General features: G+C 37.3%; 1 protein-coding gene across 1 annotated transcript in view; it reads left to right on the forward strand.

The window, feature by feature from the left end:
• Positions 1-21120, forward strand: part of LOC127638438 (disks large homolog 4-like) — a 111656-nt gene that overhangs the window by 85481 nt on the left and 5055 nt on the right. Inside the window, exon 2 of the mRNA XM_052119971.1 lies at positions 13918-14079. Coding sequence (XP_051975931.1) covers positions 13918-14079 — 162 coding nt within the window. The remainder of the gene's footprint in view (positions 1-13917; positions 14080-21120) is intronic.

A 21120-nucleotide genomic window follows, 5' to 3' on the forward strand; every position in this document is an offset into this window, starting at 1 on the left:
CTTCTAAAAATCTTTATTTGTGTTCTGCTAAATAAATTAAGTCATACACATCTGCGATGGCAGCAGGGCAATAACTGAATAACAATAGAATTTTCATATTTGGGTGAACTATCCCTTTAAGTCCTTTTTGACTATACATTCTCCTCCATGCCCAGTAGGTGGTGATATTCACGAAGAATGCAAAAACAAAAGAAGCCCAATGTGAATGTGAAAGTGGTGATTTATAGTAAAAAATGACTTTAATATTGATCTGTTTCTCATCCACACATATTATATCACTTCTGAAGATATAGATTTAACCATCAATACATGAAGTCATATGGATTACTTTTATGCTGCCTTTATGTGATTTTTGGAGCTTAAACATTTAGTCACCATTCAATTGCATTGTGTGGACCTACAGAGCTGAGATATTCTTCTAAATATCTTCATTTGTGTTCTGCAGAAGAAAGAAAGTCATACACATCTGGGATGGCATGAGGGTGAGTAAATTATGAAAGATTTACATTTTTGGGTGAACTATCATTTTAAATGCTTGAAATCAGTTTTATAGAAACTAATTTTGTCTCTTTCCACAGTTTTAATTGAGCTCATCTCTCTTTGGCTGATGGGTAGTGGCTTCAGTTTAGTCAAATACAGCCAAACATCTATGCATGTCTGTGCTAACATATTGAGTAATCATTCATGAAGTGTTACTTAATTGGGTCTTAATTCTGAGTAAAAGAATGATTTAAATGATTGGCAAAGAAAGGACACAATGGAATATAAAGAAAGAGTAGAAAAAACATAAACTAAAAGAAAGTGGCAGAAAATAGTATAGCGTGTTAGACTGAACATGCTAAAAACTAGAATAGAGATCTGATACATTGCCTCTTATTGATATATAAATTGATAATGATTAAACCTATATTGATATATACAGTTCCAAAAGAAAGTGTTCACCCATCAATTATTTTTCAGTCTGTTGTGTTGCAGACTCTAAAGCATAATTAAATCAGATGTGTTTTTGGCAACATAGTTTCGTGACAGTTCATAATAATTTGTACGAGACGGTGAAATCGATAGGTACAACTATTATTCCCATCGAGACCATCCAATCAACAAGCTGAATTTCAAATCGATACAATTCAGGTGTCAAATTTGATCTATCCTCCTATGCAATACAAATGACTGATATATGTCCATAACATATGTCCAAAATATAGGAGATTTGTTACCAGGCACAACAGCCAGATATACAGTTCCGAGGTCAAATGAATCAATCAGGATCAAGTATTCCAGAGAGTCGTGTAATACTACTAATGCTTCATCCGAAATCGCGTAGTGTCAGATTATGTACAGCATTTGATTACTTCTCGGCTGATAACAAAGTACATTCTTCAGATATGCAGGCGTGTGGTATGAACACATTCCGGACATACTTCATCTGGAAACGTGGGCGTTGCATCATGACCCGAATACATGAAATAAATACAACAACCATGAAAATGATCTATTCTGGTTTTGTTAAACAAGCACAATTAAATATTTGGTATACAACTTTATTGGTATATATAGCACTTACAGTTAAAAAGAGCCATACGAATCGCAGTCCTTTGCCTTCTTTTTACAGTATCTTCAGCATTTTGAATGTGACGTCTCCTCGGCTGCAATGGGATTATGGGATAGTAAAGTGTCCTGTCAATGTGCACTTCAGAATCATGCCAAGCTGGTCACCCTTGCTGTAGATTGTTGAAGATTCTGACATATGACTCCATTGGCATACTGTTTCTGGCATACTCTATAGTCGTGAAGTATGCATATTTGGATAAACTCAATATTTTGAGCATTTCATGCACATTTCTATAAACATATTTCATAGAGAGTGATATGTGTGCTGTTTTTAACCAAAAATATCAAATTTTCACTCATGACATGAACACTTAAGAGAAAAAAAAACAATAAAGTATTTGAAAATGAGAGGCATAGACCTCAACAATTGGTTAATGAAACAATCAACAAATTGATAACGTTATTAGGGATACAAACTCACCCTGAAATCGCAAAAGAACAAGTTACCTACAGTGACAGATAAATCAACAACAACAATGTAAATAAAACTGCAAATAACCAAACAATGCAACCATATTATTCATGCCCCAGTGCATGCTGGGAAGAGTGTAAATGGGACTGAACCACATAAACATTTTGTATTGGCCAATTATCAAATATAATCTAACTCGCTGCTGTGCTTGTTTGCTTGACTTAGTATGTTGGAATTGAAAAGCTGCATTGAGATGCATTACTTGAGTTCCTAAAAGTTGGTGTTGGTGCAGCTATCCTTATGAGGACTCTCCATAGACATAATGATTTTTATACTGAACGAACTATAGATTCTACCCACTAACCCTACCCTTAAACCTAAACTTAATCCTAAAAAAAAAACGTTCCGCAACATCCTTTAGTATGTTTTTTTTTTTTTTAAGCGATTTGAATAATGGGACACTAGAAATGTCCTTGTAAGAGGGATTAGATGGGCAGCTGCAAGTAATTCTATCTCTCTCGAACTGTCATCCTCGGCCGCCGTTATCCCTCGCACACCCCATCAGGCTGATTGGGGACCACACGTGCGCTGTTCCATCCTGGCCCCGCCCTCCTCTGCTCTACAGTCCTCATTAACCACATTTATAGCATAATTCCCTTGCAATTACCAGTTTGTAACCTAAAAAAAAGTCCTTGTTAACCACCCAAATCCGCCCCCCACACACACACATAAATCGAGAGAGCAGAATCAGGTTTCCCATGAATAATGAATGATGTTGGATGAGTAAGTGATATCTATGTCTATCCCTCTGTCTGCCAGCGTTTATATTCCACAAAGTAGGCTACAGTTATGAAGGCTGTATACTCTTGCTGTTAGTATTAAAAGAGCTTTGTCTGTTAAGAAATTAACAAGGAAATCAAAATGAGAGTTAATAGAGTAGGAGAGAGACAGCTCGATATTTACAATGCTGTAACTCACATGCTAAAGCAAAAAAGATCTGACTGTAACCTTCTTAAACATATGAACAGCTGTAGACACATTATAAACCCATCTCTTTACTGGTCAACCCTTACAGGAGCGTTGTTTGAACATGCTGCTACGATAGTGATACCATGTGTTGTGGTGTGTAATCTGTGTTGTGATCTTGTGGAAATTAGTTTTCCAGAGACTATAATGACACTCAACAGAATGATGCAAACAGAGTGTTATGAAATGCATACAGTGCACAGTTTAGGACAGACAACCTTTAAATGATGGAATGGGTTGTATTTGGTGGCATATTCTTATTGAACTACTGATCCATTGATCATTTTTTAAGAATTGATCAGATGATGTGTATTGTAAACCAGTGGTTCAAAAATGGTTGTTTTTATTAGGTCATCAACAGTATGGGGGAAAAAAACATGCTAAATCGAATAATAAACCATATAATAAAAATAAACAAGATGCAAATGCATCTACCACTTGTCAATTGGCCCTAGCCAAATTAAACAAATGCCAACTGGATGGGTCACATGACACCCCCTCATCCTCAAAAACTATGACCAAAACCACATGAGGATAAAAATACCATTGAAATTAATATGTTTTTAAGAAAAAATGTTTTACTATGTTGGTTCACCACTTAATGTCCAATGTAAAATCTGGGTCCTGAGGCAAAACCAGTTGAGAATGACCGATTAAAACCACGGTGATGCTGTCTCTTTTCTTATGTGTATTACATGTGTTCAGCTTCACTGGTGTTTTTGGAGTCTTTTGAAGTCAGTGGCTAATAGTAAAATGTTAAATAGTTTTTGCCATGATCTGCTAACTTAGACAGGAAGAGCAACTACAGTTCTTGCTGCTTTTATATATGCTGTTTAGGGGCAGGGTCAAACAGAAAAATTGCAAATGTGTGAAAACTTTGTATTCAGAAACCTTGTATCTTGCAAACGTTGGACTTTGAATGGCAGAATGGTAAAAACCTGTGCACTCCCACCCTCCTGAAGCTGTGTAAAGCAAGCCAATTAGATTAGAGCTTGCCAGATTGAGAAAGCACATTTTGTGTGCTATATGCATGCATCAGATGGTCAGTGAACGGGCCGTGCATCGGTTTCAGCATGTTTACATTACCTTGTGGCACAACCGGAAGCGCACTTTTACTCCACTGATGGTTAGGTTTAGGTTTGGGGTTAAGGGTTGGATACACGGTTCTTAAAATATTCATTACTCTTCATTGCATCACATCCTGTACAGTTGAAAACAACTCGCTTCACAACTCTGTTTCGCTGCTCCTTCATGGATATTTCACCTGGAAAATGGAGCTCACACGAGCCTATGTGGCCAAAAACAGTTTCCACTTTGGCCACTGGGGGCAGTGTTTGGCATTTTGGTAAGCACAGACTGCTTTTAGCTAATGAAAAGTCAACCTATTGTTTCCGATTTCATTGGGAGATCAATCTATTGAAACAGACCCTGTGAAATGATCAAACAGTTTAGTGATATTTTCTTTGTGTTGTGCTCTTCTTTTAGCATTTTTAGCATCCCTGTTTCCTCTCTCTGATTAAATTAAATTTTAAATTACACAGTCCTCTGTCACCTCTCCCCCGCCCTTTCTGGTGAATGCTGGGAGTGTGTGTGTGTGTGTGTGTGTGTGTGTGTGTGTGTGTGTGTGTGTGTGTGTGTGTGTCAGACAGTGTATTGCAGACTGTTTGGTGTCACTCTTGATGCTGTGATGCATTTTTTTTTATTGTGTTTTCCACATTTCAGTTATTTAGTACACAAAAGGGTTTTGTTTTTGTGTACAACACAGTACCCACCAAAGTAGTTAGATGCTGTCATAGCATCTGTCCCTGTAGGGATAATACTGCTCCTATCGCTCCACGATGGGTGTGGGTGTATGCCAGTGGTGTGTGTTTTTATTGTGTTCCTATTGATCATCTGACCTGGGTTTCCCAATTATGTTCATGCTCTTAAAGGTATAGTAGAGCCAAATAAATTAATAAATAAATATTAAATTCTGTCAAAATATTCTCACTTTTGTGGTGTTGTTGTAAGTCATACAGGTTTGGAACAAATGAGGCTTAGTTTATGATCGATGCCTTTTTAGTGTTGGGTGAACTATCTTTTTAACAAATGTTGTAAAGGATCAAAGAAAGAAACACAATGGATTTACCTGTGGTCCGAGCCTCTCATTAATCAATATACATTTGTACATGCTACTTAGATAAGGATGCTTTTGGGAAATGTGACATAGAAATGAAATACTTGTGCTTCGGGAAACCCAACAATTTTAACTGAAACATTATTCAGTCATGCAGTTGAAAGTTTAAAGTGAAAAGTTTTAGATATTTTTGGAAAACATGACCATTTTAAAACAGCTAGTATAAATTATCAAGGGATGGACTGTGTGCAAATTCATATTTATTTTTCAGCTGTATGCCTTAGCTAGCACAGTGATATGCTATCTTGGGATAGCAGTCATTACGGGCATTGCAGATGACTGTAGAAGAGATGGCTTCTGTTGAAAGCTTGCTGTGGACTTCTACTCTAATTTATATGTGTTGGGAACTCCTGAGAGACTCGCTGAACACAGAAGAATAAATCATAGAAACTGTCACATCCAAAAACTCTAGAAACTGAGCTCACCCTTCAGGAGTTGACAGCAAAGGTACTAAGAAACTCTCCTCAGGCTGTGCCTCAGGAATGGATGGACTTTTTCTGAATTCTATTATTCCAAAGTGTCATTGGTGCAAAATAATATAGAGGTGTTGCTGGAATTCAGGTAGGATTAGTGTTGGTAACTTAGCGACTTTGTTGCTAGATTTAGCGACTAGCGACAAATCTAGTGACTTTTTGGAGAAACCTTAGCTACTTTCGTAGAAGAAAGTCGTCAGTACTGCCCCGTGAGCACGTGGACTTGCTTTCCTTCCCAGACTCGGAGGCACACCTCTCTCTTTGTCTACTCTGTTCAGTACGGCAGCTGAGTTAGACGTGAATGAGCTGCATGTGCAAACAGCGTTGTCAAGGACCAATCACAAATCTGTATTGTTTGGTCCCCTTTAGTTTTACATTTAAAGAGTTTAATTTGACCGTTTATTTTCATTCTTTTCATGCACTTAATCACTGGAGATTTTTAGATGGTTGTTCATTCCTGTTTCTGACCTCTGAATGCAGACATTTACTTAGACAACTCTGTACATTGTACTTTATTCAAACACGTAACCAAATTTACATTTTGCTACATCTGTATATAGGGAATTAATAGGGTATTACAGTATGTATGGTAAGCACAGGGAAGCAAACACATGTAATGGGCGGACACTATGCAAAATACAAAATGGTGACGCGGTGACGTCACAAATGTTAATTAGCGTATGACGTCATCTAGCAACATTTAGCAACTTTTTGAGCAGGCTTTAGCTCCTTTCCATTGAAACAAGTTGGCATCACTGGGAAGGATCACTTCCCAGGAGCTACAAACGTGCAATTCTGACACTGCTACACAGGAAGGGTGACTTAGCACTTTTGAAAAATTTGAGATCTGTTACAGTTTTGAGCATTGATTACAAAATCTTGAACAAATGTCTTGCTAACAGATTGGACAATATCTCAAATACAGTTACATCCAAAAGTCAACTGTATGGTGTCAAAGCAGGTCATGAGTTTATTGTAACTGGAACAAGAAAAAGCTTTTGACCAGGACTATCAAAAGCGCTGAGAAGCGTATTTTGAAATCTCCACTTGATATTATAAAAATGTAATTATATTCAAATTATATTTTAATTTTAAAGAGATTATTTCAGTTAGGGAAGAAGCTACAGGACATCAGCGATCACCAGATTTTTTAATTGCCATTGTTTCCTAAGCCCATAGAGAGGGCACGATATAGACATTTATACCAAGAAACATCATATTATTTTGTATTATTGCAAAGAACATACCTAATAAAATACATTCCATTTTAAACTAAAGTGCATAAAAATGTGCCTCGTCTAAGTTTTGCCGCAGTTTTCTGGTGAAATCAACACTAGAGGCGCTACAACAACTGTGCGTTTTATTCACCTTCACAAAAATCAAATGTACAATTGCTGATAATGACTTAATTAACACTTATTTTTCATCCTATGACTCACAAATTGCTTTAAGATATCATAACTGTTTTACTCAAACAAATATTTTGACACTTGTACATTACATTTTGTACATTATATTACACTACATTTACAGGGCATGCAGAGGACGCAAACTGGCACGTGAGACAAAAATGTCATAGTAGTGACGCGAATGACATGGTTACTTCAGAAAATGTGCTTTTCATGTTGTTTATGCTTTTACAACACTTTCAGTTAGGTTTTGGCATTCAACGGTAAGGTTGCCTGTTTTTTTTACTTCTCATGTGCTTTAAGAACCCTAATGGGTGGCTAACACTTTGCTTTAGAGATCATAAATTAGACACTAATTAGTGACTAATAATTTGACTCATAAGGGACTAGTTATGGACTTGTTTGGAATTAAAAGGTATTTATTAGTGCTTTGATTTCTTACCCTTGCCTAATAGCCTCTTTACATTTGTTTTTTCCTTGCTATTAACTTATTAGAAATAAAGAATAGACACTAATAGCTATTAAGGTGAGAAATACATCTTTCATATGTTCTCATTACACTATGTGTATATGCAGCTTATAAATATGAAATAAATATTGAAGGCAGAGACTTTTGATGCTTAGTGTTAATAGCAACATAAAAAACATCCTCTTTGCACTAAGGGCAAATAGTGTTAGATGCTATTTGCACCCCTAAATAAAAACTACCATGCAGTATATAGGCATCACAGCAGCATGTTTATTGTGTTTATTTAGAGTCCCACAAACACCCCACCCCAACCTCATGCACCTAAACCGAACCTTAACCTTCCCTGCGTTGTTGAAATACTGTATGCATTCTATGTGTATTTCATATTTATGCCGCACATTCCCACATAGTACTGAGAACCTATAAAGGATGTATTTTGTATCATACTAGCTATTGATATGTTTTGTTTTTAGCTAAGAAATTCATTGTTATGACAAAAGCAAATATAAAGGGGTTATAAAGCAAGAATTCAAAACCAGCCAATAAAAGCTTAATAAATATTTTATAATGACAAACAAGTCCATAAATAGTCACTTACAGGTGTAATTATTAGTCATGAATTACTCTCTAATTTCTGATACCTAAATGAAGTGTTACCCACTATGGTTTAGGTGTATGCTAAAGTTTTAGGTAATGGAAGTACGCTTTACTAATTAAAACAAAAATTCACCTTAAAAACCTTGTCTAATTACAACATAATTTTACTCATTTTTGATTACCATAACAGGGCTGCCCTAAATGGTCTGCACTTATATAGCGCCCTTTTAGCCTTAACGGTATTCAAAGCGCTATACACTGTGACTCATTCACCCATTCAAACACAGATTCACACACCAATGATGGCAGAGCTGCCATGCAAAGCGCTAGCCTGCCATTGGGAGCAACTTGGTGTTCAGTGTCTTGCCTAAGGACACTTCAGCATGTGGAGTCGTGTGGGCCAGGAATCGAACCACCAACCCTGCGATTAGTTGCCAACCCGCTCTACAACTTGAGCCACAGCCGCCTATCTGAGTCAACTGCACTGCATAGTTATTGAACCTCTGTGCTGTAGGTGATGCAGGCAGAGATCAGGGATGTGCATCGTAGTTCAACCTGCAGGTCATTTCGATGAGGTTTGGTGGGGTCCATCCTAAGTCCAAGGTTCAGGCAGTGGAAAATTAAATTTCCCATGTCTTACTGTTGGAGTTGGAATTAGTTCATCCTCTGAAGTCAAAATACTGAAGTGATGTGTAGCTGGCACTGGCTTGTAGTTTCTCATCATCTTTCAGCAACACGTAGCAGTGGAGTCCAACACAAAGAATGAACAGTGCTGGATCTGGCTGGCTCTGGTAACCTTGGGATATGAATCCCAAGGTTGAGAAATGGAAATAAATTTTTTTTTATCTGCATTGATGTCATTCTATTTTATGCAGAGTTATAGATCATGATGGATGTTGCTGGTTCCAGTCATGAATGCATTAATTAGTTCTTCGGCATTGGCAACAGAGAGCATTTGTTGTAATTTAGCAATATTTATCAGGTGGAAGAATGCTGCTCTACAAACATTGGAAATGTGTTATTCAACCATTGATTTTCAAAGGACGGATTGGTATCAAATATAACACCGAAGTTCTTTGCTGTAGAAGACAACATAACAGTACATCCATTGAGAGTCAAATTATATTTTAGCTGCTTATTATAGGTTTTTTGTATATTAGAGTTTTTCTATATAATAGAGGTCATTAGTACCTCTGTTTTGTCGGAATTGAGTAGAAGGAAATTTCTGGCCATCCAATGTTTGATTTCATTGATACACTCTGCTAATTTGGAGAATTGTCAATATTCATTGGCTTTAGAATAAATATAAAATTGGGTATTGTCGGCATAACATTGGAAACTTATCCCATGATTCCTGATAATATTTCCCAGGAGAAGCATGTATAAGGAGGGGGGCAGAGCATATTACACTGTCTGACATCGTTTTTCAGAGTTCACACATCTCTTTAACATTATCTCTAGTGATCTCTGACTGGTGAAGCTGGATATCATTAGTTCCAACCCTGAAAATCTACATTAATCGTTAGCCAGAACTTGTAAATTTGATCTGATGTCAGATCCTCTGGCACCCGAAATGCATTTAACAATAGTGGCTGGAGTCTCTATTTCCACGTTCCACAAGCAATCGTGCAGCATGCTGTCAGGAACAGGACAGGAAGTGATGAGACATGATAAGCTTGTGTATCTTGTATGTGGTTGTTGTCAAATATTCAAAAGAGGTCAAAATGTTTTAACTGTTCTTTGAATGTCATTTTTTGGATTGTGAATCATATAATCAAAATGGTGAAGTCAGTTAAACAAGGAAATATAAATCTGAGAAAAAAATGGTGATAGATGCCAAAGTGATTTCAAAACAACAATCTAAAGAATGCTTTACTTAACTTCTTTTGGACAACAGGAAACTAAATTTGTTTGCGCTGTGTGAACGTGAAAACTATGTTTCCTATAAGCTCTGGCTCTACCAAAGGTCTTTGCTCAGTGGTACGGTTTGGTGTCTGTATTTGCATAAAGCATGATGTAGCTATCATCAATTGCTGCAGAACAATCAGCCAATCAATACTGTTATGCACCAAGCCTATAGTTTAGATGAGCATGTTGAGCTTCTTAGGCAGGAGATTTTGTGTGTGTGTGTATGTGTGTGTGTGTGTGTGTGTGCGTGCGTTTGTTGTCACATGCTCAGCTGTGAATGAGGGGTATTTTCCTACTTTAAAAGCTTAATAGATGCCAACACACACAAGCCTCTTTAGGGATGGACTGTACTTTGATTTATATTATGTATTTAGACAATATGTACAATATATCATCTTCTCAGCTTATCTGTTTCTCTATTTTCAGTGTGTGTTCATATTAAGCAAGCCACATGTTTAAAACAGTGGCAGGAAAAAAAAATCTTTAATTGAAAGGACAATGTCCAATTAACAATCTGATGCTTTTTCCAATGCGAATAGCACTCATGATGCTCCCATAGACCTCTAGTGAAGCACAATAACTGGGCAGGACCAACATGACTTGCCTCTTGTCCAGAAAACATTGATCTTTGCTCCATTGCAGTATAATGTAATGGTATCTAGACTTCGATTAAAGCATAGCTTCAGTAGGGCTTTATGGGCCATGTGCCCAATGACTTCAATAGACATTATCATGTAGTATAAAAGCAGATCACGTTACTTGAAGAAACAGCGTGATAGTGACTTTTTTGTGATGTTTGAAACTTTTATTCAATATAATAGTGAAATGCACCCAGAGTGAAATGTAATATATACATTAGGTTACATTATTTATATTTCAAATATTAAATACATAATTTGTCTTAAAGCTGATGTGTGTAATTTTTCTTTTATCCCAGCGTTTCTTGATTGATTTCACCAAAAACATTTACGCTATGGCTATGAGGTTCTTTTAAAGGAATAGTTCACCCAAAACTGATAATTCTCTCATTATTTATGCTGTTAAACTTCTATGAATTTCTTTGTTCTGCCAAACATAAATGAAGATTTTTTTCATAGATGTGACATGTTTATTATATCCATGCAATGCAAGTTCATACGGTCCAAAACTTCCATGTTCCAGAAAGGACATAAAGGCAGTATAAATGTAATCCATACATTTTGAGCGGTTCAAACCACGTTGTGGTATGATCGGTTTTGGATGAGTAACAGACTAGAGGTCTGCACGGCCCTTAAAATTATTGCCCACTAACTTTATTATTGCTTCTCCTAGCAAGTACTGTTGCAATAGGCTGTATTTTATAAAATCATATAGGCAACATTCGTAACAGTATTAAAACAGTAAACATACACAGTTTTAACAAGGCACCGCAGCTCCTCAGTACACTAGAGCAGAAGGGAAAAGACATTGCTTTACTGTTTGTGTGCTGAAACTCTGCTTGGTGCAGAACAATCTGGAATATTGTTAAACAATGCAACAGTACTCTCTATGCAGCCTGAACTTGTTTAGTACATTGACAGTGTAATGAATGAAACAGAGTGCATGTTCCTCTACATGCATTTTAGAAAATTTTAAGATTATCTAAAATGTGCCTGTCCTGCACGAGAGGCTGAAGAAACAGCGAGATGCGGTGCGACATTCATCCTACATGTGTTTACATAGGAAAACAGAATAGCCACATGCAAAAACAGGTTCTGTGTGAACATCTCCTAAATCGTTTGTTCGTGTGTGCCTGAGAGTGAGAGCATGTGAGGAAAACAAGCTTGGTAGGCCGGTTTATTTTTTCATTAATTACAAACCCAATCCCAACCGAACCCAAAGTCCTACTTGAAAAACTGACTTGACCCGGCTTGAAACCTTTCGGAAAATTGTATGTCTTTTTTATTCCTCATAGAGGTGAGGTTCAACACTGGTGTTAGATTTCCAAATATTGACTCATATCATTTTCCTTTTCTCATGCTGCAGATGATTTCTCATAAATGCTATTTATCACACACAACACTGTTTGACACTGTTCAACAAAACCTCATAAAACTACATGTTATCTTATGATTTTAGGATGATTGAAAAACTGTTGTGACAGGATTAGGATAACAGTTTAAGATTAAGGTTAGGGTTCATATTTCCACATTGCATGGACACATTTTGCAATACTTCTTGCAAGATTTATTTATCTTTGCTTTTTGCACTAGTCTCTTGCATTTTCTCTCTCTCTCTATCTCTATCTCTATCTCTCTCATTCGCTCAGTAGTGCTGGCTATTGGTAATGTGAGCTTGTTGACTGTTATCTACCCCCAAATCCTCTCTTCACTCTCCTCTTTCCTGGTTGGATTGAAGGATCCTATTCTATCTGTTCTAGACACGAGTCCTTCTAAGGCCTCGTTTACACCTGGTATATTTGGCCATTTTGAGCGATTTCCTTTTGAAATGGGACTTCACTAAGACAGGTGTAAACAGGGTCCAAAACATTTGAGATGTTCTAACTTTATCCACATTTGGAGGTGGTTGAAAAGGCATGGGACCACATTGGGCTCGAAGTGTAAACACTCAAATTTTTCCTGTTACGTGCCGTTTTTAAAGGAAATAACCATTCATAGACTGACGTAATGATTGATGTACAGCATGTTGTCATAAAATCAGAAACCCTACCCTCGAAATCCAAACAAAAGTGCTAAAAAAGACACATATTACGACCAGGTGTTTATAGTGATGTGTCTTGATCATCCACTTGTGATCAGATCTCCCAAAATGAGGTGTGAACAGGGTGTAAAACATGTCAGTTTACTTGCTGGCCATCTTGGTAACACCTCAAGTCAGCTATCTCGTACAAGTACAGCTACTTGAATGAAGGCAGACTGAAATCTCCAAAAACGTTTTCTGAGCTTATTAATCAAATCACCAATAAAATCTGATGTTGTTATTATTTTTGTCCAAGTCTCACCAAATTTGGCTTCAAAGATTTTTAGACCATGCCAGACAAAAGTTACAAACTGGGTTTCAAAAAGCTGTAGGATGTGTTGCACAGGGGGTTAAGCAAGAGACTTGTTAGCCTCAAAATGGACCACATGTATTAAAATGAGTGGGAGAAATTGGAATGAAAGTAACTATGAGGAAGTCCTGCCTTATAGGTAAAAGAGCCAATCACCTTGAAGTTACATACATCGCCTTTTAGTTAACTTGAAATGAACATGAACATGAGCTGCCTGAAAAACAGTTTTTTTTTTGTTTGTTTTTTATGTAATCAGAGCTAAAGAGGGACAATTTATAATACCATTGTATTAAGATTTTACTGCTGATTTAAAAAAAGAAATTCATCATAATCTTGACTAAACGTTTTGAAAATTTTGTTCTTTCCCCAGTGTATTTTTATATTGTTTACATGGAGCATTTCCAAGATGGCCGCCAAAAGAGAGTTTGCTAAATCTCTGTGGTGAAAACCCAAAGTTTGTTGGCTCGAATCCCACATGAGTTGATCAGAAAGTGGCACCTCTGTTGTCCTAGACTCCTTGTATTCACTTAATGAAATGGTTGTGCTTGACTGCTTCTTGCAGCTACTCTATATTCAGTTTACATCTTTTTACCTTGTATTTAAATATGTCCACATTTTTTCACCTTATTTCACCCTTTCTGTGGACTTTCATTGTAGGAAGTCTTCTAATGTTTGCTTAATCTCCTTCTATCTCCTTTTGATGTATCTAGTGCCAAATAAATGTTTTTGTGAACTTTACATCTTTTCATTTGCAAAGCTGCAGAATGTGTTTTTGAGTGCATTCTCTCTATTTCTCTCCTCGTTGTAGAAATATCGATATCAGGATGAAGAGACTCCGCCCCTGGAGCATAGCCCCGCCCACCTGGCTCACAGTAAAAGCGCTGAGATGCTTCACATGAGTGATAAGAATCTGGCTGCCATGGATTCCTTGCACAGTTATGCCCCCCACACACACATCTCTCCAATAAAGGTATGGATACTCACACACACAAAGACTAGTTGTTGGCGCTATGGTATTGTGAAGACAATTCGCTATCTCGTAAATATGTTCTAAGAGCAGTGTATGCAGTGAGGTCATCACTATCACAGAGCTCTGTGAGCTGTATACAGTTTACATTTGCAACAGTATTATTTTTGCAGTATTCAGTCGCAAAATTAACAAAAGGCTCTGGGGAAATGTATCTATTTTATCATTTTTTTAATTCCCTTTTCTCCCCAATTTTGGAATGCCCAGTTCCCACTACTTACTAGGTCCTCATGGTGTCACGGTTACTCACTTCAATCCAGGTGGCAGAGGACAAGTCTCAGTCGCCTCCGCTTCTGAGACCGTCAATCCGTGCATCTTATCACGTGGCTTGCTGTGCATGACACTGCAGAGACTCCCAGCATGCTCATGCTATTGTCTGCGATCCACGCACAACTTACCACACGCCCCATTGAGAGAGAGAACCGCTAATTGCAACCACGAGGAGGTTACCCCATGCGACTGTACCCTCAGTTTGGTTGCTTAGGAGACCTGGCTGGAGTCACTCAGCACACAGGATTTGAACTTGCAACTCCAGGGGTGGTAGTCAGCGTCAATACTCACTGAGCTACCAAGGCTATGCTATTTCAATGGCATTAATCCGCGTGTGTTATTGACGCTCGTACGCTCAATAGAAAAGCCACTCGAGGAAAAGGAAGAACTTGCGTGCACGTTGTAAACCCTTGCGTGCATTATTGACATTTGCGCACAGTAGTTCATTGCCACTGAGGAAACGGGAAGATCCGGGAAGAAACGGGATTTCCTCAAAGTCTCCTGCTCTTTCTAATCTCATCTAAACTTTCAAAACAGCTTCAGGTGATACCAAATAATCATTAGTTGCAGCCCTAGTGTGTTTGTGTGTGTGTGTGTGGACACACACACACACACATATTGGTGCAGCTATCATTATGAGGACTCTCTATAGACCAGGGGTTTTCAAATTGAGTGAGCCTCCCCCTAGATAACTTGAAAATAGCTGTGCCCCCCAATGCACCCCCCCAACACCTCCACACAACCACTACTTATGCTATTATTATTGGTATTACTAGGCTACAACTATTAGGAGTAGTAGTAATAGTAATACTATTATTAGTATTGCTAAGCTATGTTCCACTTAATTTATTTAATCAATATACATAATTTGTTTTAGTAAGATATACTTTTTTATTAAGCTATCATCATTCCATTTTAAATTCGGATATAATTTTGAAATAGGTTATATTTTTTCAAAACATTTCAAACACGTTTGTCTTTCTTTTTAAAACATATTGTGAACACATAATTTGCAACACATTTTTACGACATAAAGTATTCTCAACAGCCCTATAAACCTAAGAGCCAAAAAAATCTGCCATTCTGATCACTGAACAGATAACCCTCGACTGTCAAATAACTAAACTGGAAAAATGTTCATTAACAACCACAGGCTATTCAATTATCTCAATTAAATAAGAGATATTTTGTAGATTTTAGGCTACTTAAGCCAATTCAACTTTGAAAACATCAACATCAGACATCAAACAACATCAGCAAGATATGCGCTGTTTTGTCACAGTATCAAATGCATAAAAATCATTTGCAGATAGGCCTACGTTAAGCAAAAAAGAAAAGAAAAAAATTGGATTGCAGATTTTGCCTCTTCATTTTCATCGCCCCTACATCAGTGGGAACAATGAGTCCGACTATTTAATGCATACAGGTGATCGATGCGGGGCTGCGCGGTAAAAAGGAATAAACATAAATCGTCCTCCACCTGCAACCTTGATTGGTATTTGCTTTTAAGCAGGTCAAAGCGGAATACCCGCACTCACATAATTAAGTGGAGGTGAAGGGGATGAGGACTTTCATAGCTTTTCAAGAGAGGTGGGGAAACGCAGTCCTATACGTAAAGCAATGCTATATGATGCTTCAGTTGCCTTAGTATTAACAGAATATTATTTTACTCTCCTATATTCCAGTACATGATACACATATAACATGCATTACAGAATGATTAATAATAATAATAATAATACTATTAATTTATTGTTATTAATGCAAATTGTCACCATTCACCACCATGTTGTTCCGAACCCATATGACTTCTTTCTTCCATACATCAAATTAAAGGGATATTTCACCAAAAAATTAATTCAAAGCTCATTTCCTCACCCTCATGCCATCCTGGATGTGTATGAGTTTCTTTCTTCTGCAGAACACAAATCATTTTTAGAAGAATATCTCAGCTCTGTTGGTCCATACGATGCAAGTGAATGGTTTGAACGTTGAAGCTCCAAAAAGCACATAGAGGTAGCATAAAAGTAGTTTATAGGACTCAGAAGCAATATGATAGGTGTGGATGAGAAACAAATATCCATCCATCCATCCATCGTCAACCGCTTATCCTGTGTACAGGGTCACAGGGAGCTGGAGCCTATCCCAGCAAACATTGGGCGAAAGGCGGGGGACACCCTGGACAGGTCACGAATCCATCGCAGGGCCACACATACACTCACACTCACCTCCACATCCACACCTAGGGCAATTTTTTTGGAGACACCAATTAACCTAGCCTGCATGTCTTTTGGATGGTGGGAGGAAGCCAGAGTATCCGGAGAGAACCCATGCAGACACGGGGAGAATATGCAAACTCCACACAGAAAGGCCGGGGCAACCAGGGTTTGAACCCACGACTTTCTTGCTGTGAGGCGACAGTGCTAACCGCTGCACCACCATACCGCCCTGATATGCACAAAGAATTGAATCACCAAAAGCATTTATTAGTTAAAAAGGATTTGATCTGTTTGTCACCCACACTTATCATATTCCTTCTGAAGACAGATTGAACCAGTGTCATTTGAATTCCTTTAATGCTGCCTTTATGTGCTTTCTGAGCTTCAAGGTTTTGGTACCCATTCACTTGCATTCTAGTGTAAACTAACAGAGCTGAGATATTCTTCTAAATATATTTGGATGGGATGGGATGAGGTTGAGTAAAGGACGTGAGAATTTTCCATTTTGGAAAAATTATATATGGAGATGTTAGACATAATATTTAAACTTAATAATTATTTACTTACACTGCATGTTTTTTCCTCTCCATATTTTGAAAGGGAATAGTGACTGAGACTATCAGTCCATAAAATTCTGTCTTTTGAGTGCTACAGAATACAGAATGTTTCACGGGTTGGAAGAACATGAGGTCAGGGCAATTATTATATAATATTAATTAAAGGCTGAACTATCACTTTAAGGATGCTTTTCAGATACAATCGTGATAGGCAGGGAAAAACATTTGAACTTAACGCAGATGTTTACAAGGATTTATACAGTAGGCACTGATATGTTGCAGCGCTGATATAAAAATGCAAACTTAGAAACTGAGGTCATAAGAGCCCATAAGTACAGATTCATAGGCTGAATAGGTTTACATGCTTTAATGTTCAAAGAACACATTATTTTCACCCTCTGTCTGAAACACTCTTGCTCCTGTCTCTTTAAAGCCCCCCTTTTCGAAAAGCCCAGTCTGCTCTGATTGGTCAGCTGGCCCAATCTGTTTTAATTGGTCAACTGCTTATAGCATGTATCAGAAATGTAACGCCCCTTACCATAACCGAGTTTCAGCTCCCGAGGCTTCCTGAGCAGCGCATTCCTGAGGTGGCCATTATGCAAATGTGATACATTGTAATGTAGCTATGCCACAGAAGCCATGGCTGGACGGTAAACCAGGTGTTTCAGGCAGTTTAGGAGCAGTGTTTTCTGTGGGACAGAGTAGTTCCCTTTGGCGTGGACTTTGTGCTTTGTAACATTGCAGACCCTTTACATGCACAAACAGCTATATTACACACTAACTGAAAGGTAAAATCCCAAAAAGCATGATAAAGCCTCTTTAAAACAGGACTGAAAAGCAGAATCATATATAAATTCAACTCAACGAATGAGCGGAGGGTGGAGTAGCTGTGAACATATTGAAGATGAGCAGATGTTAGATTGGATGGGGCGCTTCATTCATTTATAATTATTTCTCTTTATCATCTGCAGATTGACAAGTTCTGGGTGTTATTCGTGATCGGAAAGATTATATCGCATTAGTTGTCAAGACAGGATTTTAAATATTTGCCTCCCCAGAAAATGTCCTCATGGATTGCCACTGCGTGTGACAACCAGCCCCGTCTCCCTTATCTATAATCAACATTTCTCCTGCTTTATCTGTGACCATGTATGATTTTTTCCCCACTGAGCTCGTCGCAATGCATTCTGGGATTGCCTTCATCTTAAAGGATACATGCAGTGCTGCCTTAAAATTTTGCCAAAAGAAGGTGTCTTAAGAGGCAGCATATTCATGCTATACTGTATATGTTCACTCATGTTAGTATGTATTCTGTAAAAGCATTATAGCATGAAGCTCATTTACTGTACATGCTAGTGTTAGCTGTGTTCAGTGTGTCAAGGGCGTTTGGCTGCATGTGAAGGTCAGTAACCAAATGCCGCCTCCTCCACCCAGCTTCTCTCTCTCTCTCTCTCTCTGTGACACCATCTGTCTTCATGTGAAACATGCCTGTGAAAAACAACACACAAACATGCATACCACTGTGGTTACCTTTACTGTACTGATTTTATAGCATATTTATTTTGTCAGATAGTAAAGAAAATCTCTAAATATCTAAATTATAATATAGATGAGTTTAAATATTTGCTCTGACAATGATTTGATTAAAATTGTTTATGACTTGATATTACATGACTATCACTAAATTATATTCCTTAGTAATTATTTCAGAAATTGTTTACTTTGAAATTTGGTCAAGCCTGGGTTAAATTGGATTCGACAATTTATTTGTTGTTATTTGTTTTCAAAATATGCTGAAGACACAAATATAGGGGACAATTTAATGTAGTCGTGCTGGAAGTAGATTGGGCATCAGGATTTGGTGTATTGTCAGAAAATTTCAAATAGGTCAAGAATTGTATTTTTGATCAGAAATTAAAGTGTAATAAATAGATTATTAAGTTTCACACCTCTTATCATTATTTACAGTATTTGTACCCATGGCAATGGCTGTAGAACTGTGACCATTGCTGTAAAATTGAAAACATTTTTAAGCAACCATTATGTGTATGCTGTAGGTAATACGATCTTGATATATTGTATTTGTTATTTATGTATTTTTGTCTTTTTTCTTGCACTTGTCCTTAATGCACATATGTGACATTACATACACTACATGCAGTACACTTTGCTTGCAACACACACACACACACACACACACACACACATATACACATACACACACACACACACACACATAAATACACACACACATATATACACACACACACACACACACACATGTTGGTCTACCGATCATTATGAGGACTTTCCATAGACATAATGATTTTTATACTGTACACACTATAGATTCTGTCCCCTAAACTTAACACAACCCCTAAACCTAACCCTCACAAAAAAGTTCTGCATTTTTACATTTTCAATAAAACATTGTTTAGTATGATTTTTATGCGATTTAATTTATGGGGACACTAGAAATGTTCTCATAAACCACATTGAGAGCATAATAACATTGTAATTACCAGTTTGTAACTTAAAAAATTGTCCTCGTAAATCACATAAACATGCCCACACACATACACACACACACACATACACACGCACACACACATACACCCACACGCACACACATATACACCCACACACACACACATACACACACACACACACACACACACACACACACACACACACACACACACACACACACACACACACACACACATACACAATAATTCAGAACCTCTAAAAGTATGAAGGTAGATATGTAGCAAAACTTGAGTGCTTGCATATTTGGATTTGAAAACTTGTACAATACATATTTGTACTCATGAGTTGAAATTTACACTCACCACACCAATGTGAAAAAAATGGTCTCACAGACAATTCAAAGCTTGTGTTCACAATTGCAGACAAGTAGTCACAAATGTGTAAAATTACATTCACATAAATACAACTACAGACACAAACTTGTCTACACATTAACCTTTGTGCTTTAATTCATTTTCGCAGTACAACCACAAATCTGCACTTACAACTTCTCAAATCTGGCACTGCAACTTTAGATCTTCACACTTTGACTTTTGCAACTACTTTTGCAAGAAACCATAGCAGAACTCACTTGTGCACTTGTAAATACTCATGCGAGAGAGCAAGACCATTGCTTGGCAGGGGAGGGGGAGGGGGAGGGGAGGGGTCAATGAAGTCGATTTATTAGTTGATGCCTAGCCAATGAAACGGGACATTATGATACGATGATGTCATGCCAAAGTGGTATGTTTTATTTATAAATAATTCATTAAAAGTATTAAAAGAAGTTTTGTAAAACTCCCACACTTATCAATAAATTTTCCTTCACAGATATACTCAGCGTGATAATAAAAGACTGCTTCACATTGGGGGTCTGGCTAATGACCGGCTGACTGTAAATCTTCCCTTAATTACTGATCATCATTAGCGAACTTGCTTCAGCTAAAAAATAATGAATGTTGGTTAGTTAGACTTCACACTAATGGACAACTACCTGTGCAATACTTGGATGCCTGGTAAAACTTTACATTGTGAAAAGTGGTTTTCATCAACAATATACATTAGTATATCAGTAAAGGAAATCATATTGATAAGTGTGAAAGTTATACAAAACTTTTTTTGAATACTATTTGATAATTATCAAAAAAACATACCCTCGGATGTTAGATCTCTCCATCGCGATGACCAGCTCTGCTTTGCCCTTACACATATTTTTTTTAATTGAAGAAAAAAAGGTTCAAATGAAAAAGTGCAATAAAGGAGTATCAATGCAGACTTGTATATTTGTAGCTAAATAATTTACATCACTTGTACACTTGCATCACAAAACGTAATGGGAAAAAAGGAAATAGAAAGGAGAAGAAAACTAATTCACATCAAAAATCTTATCAGAACAGGCAATAAAAGAA

Source organism: Xyrauchen texanus, chromosome 4, assembly GCF_025860055.1.
Source record: "Xyrauchen texanus isolate HMW12.3.18 chromosome 4, RBS_HiC_50CHRs, whole genome shotgun sequence".
Taxonomy (NCBI): domain Eukaryota; kingdom Metazoa; phylum Chordata; class Actinopteri; order Cypriniformes; family Catostomidae; genus Xyrauchen; species Xyrauchen texanus.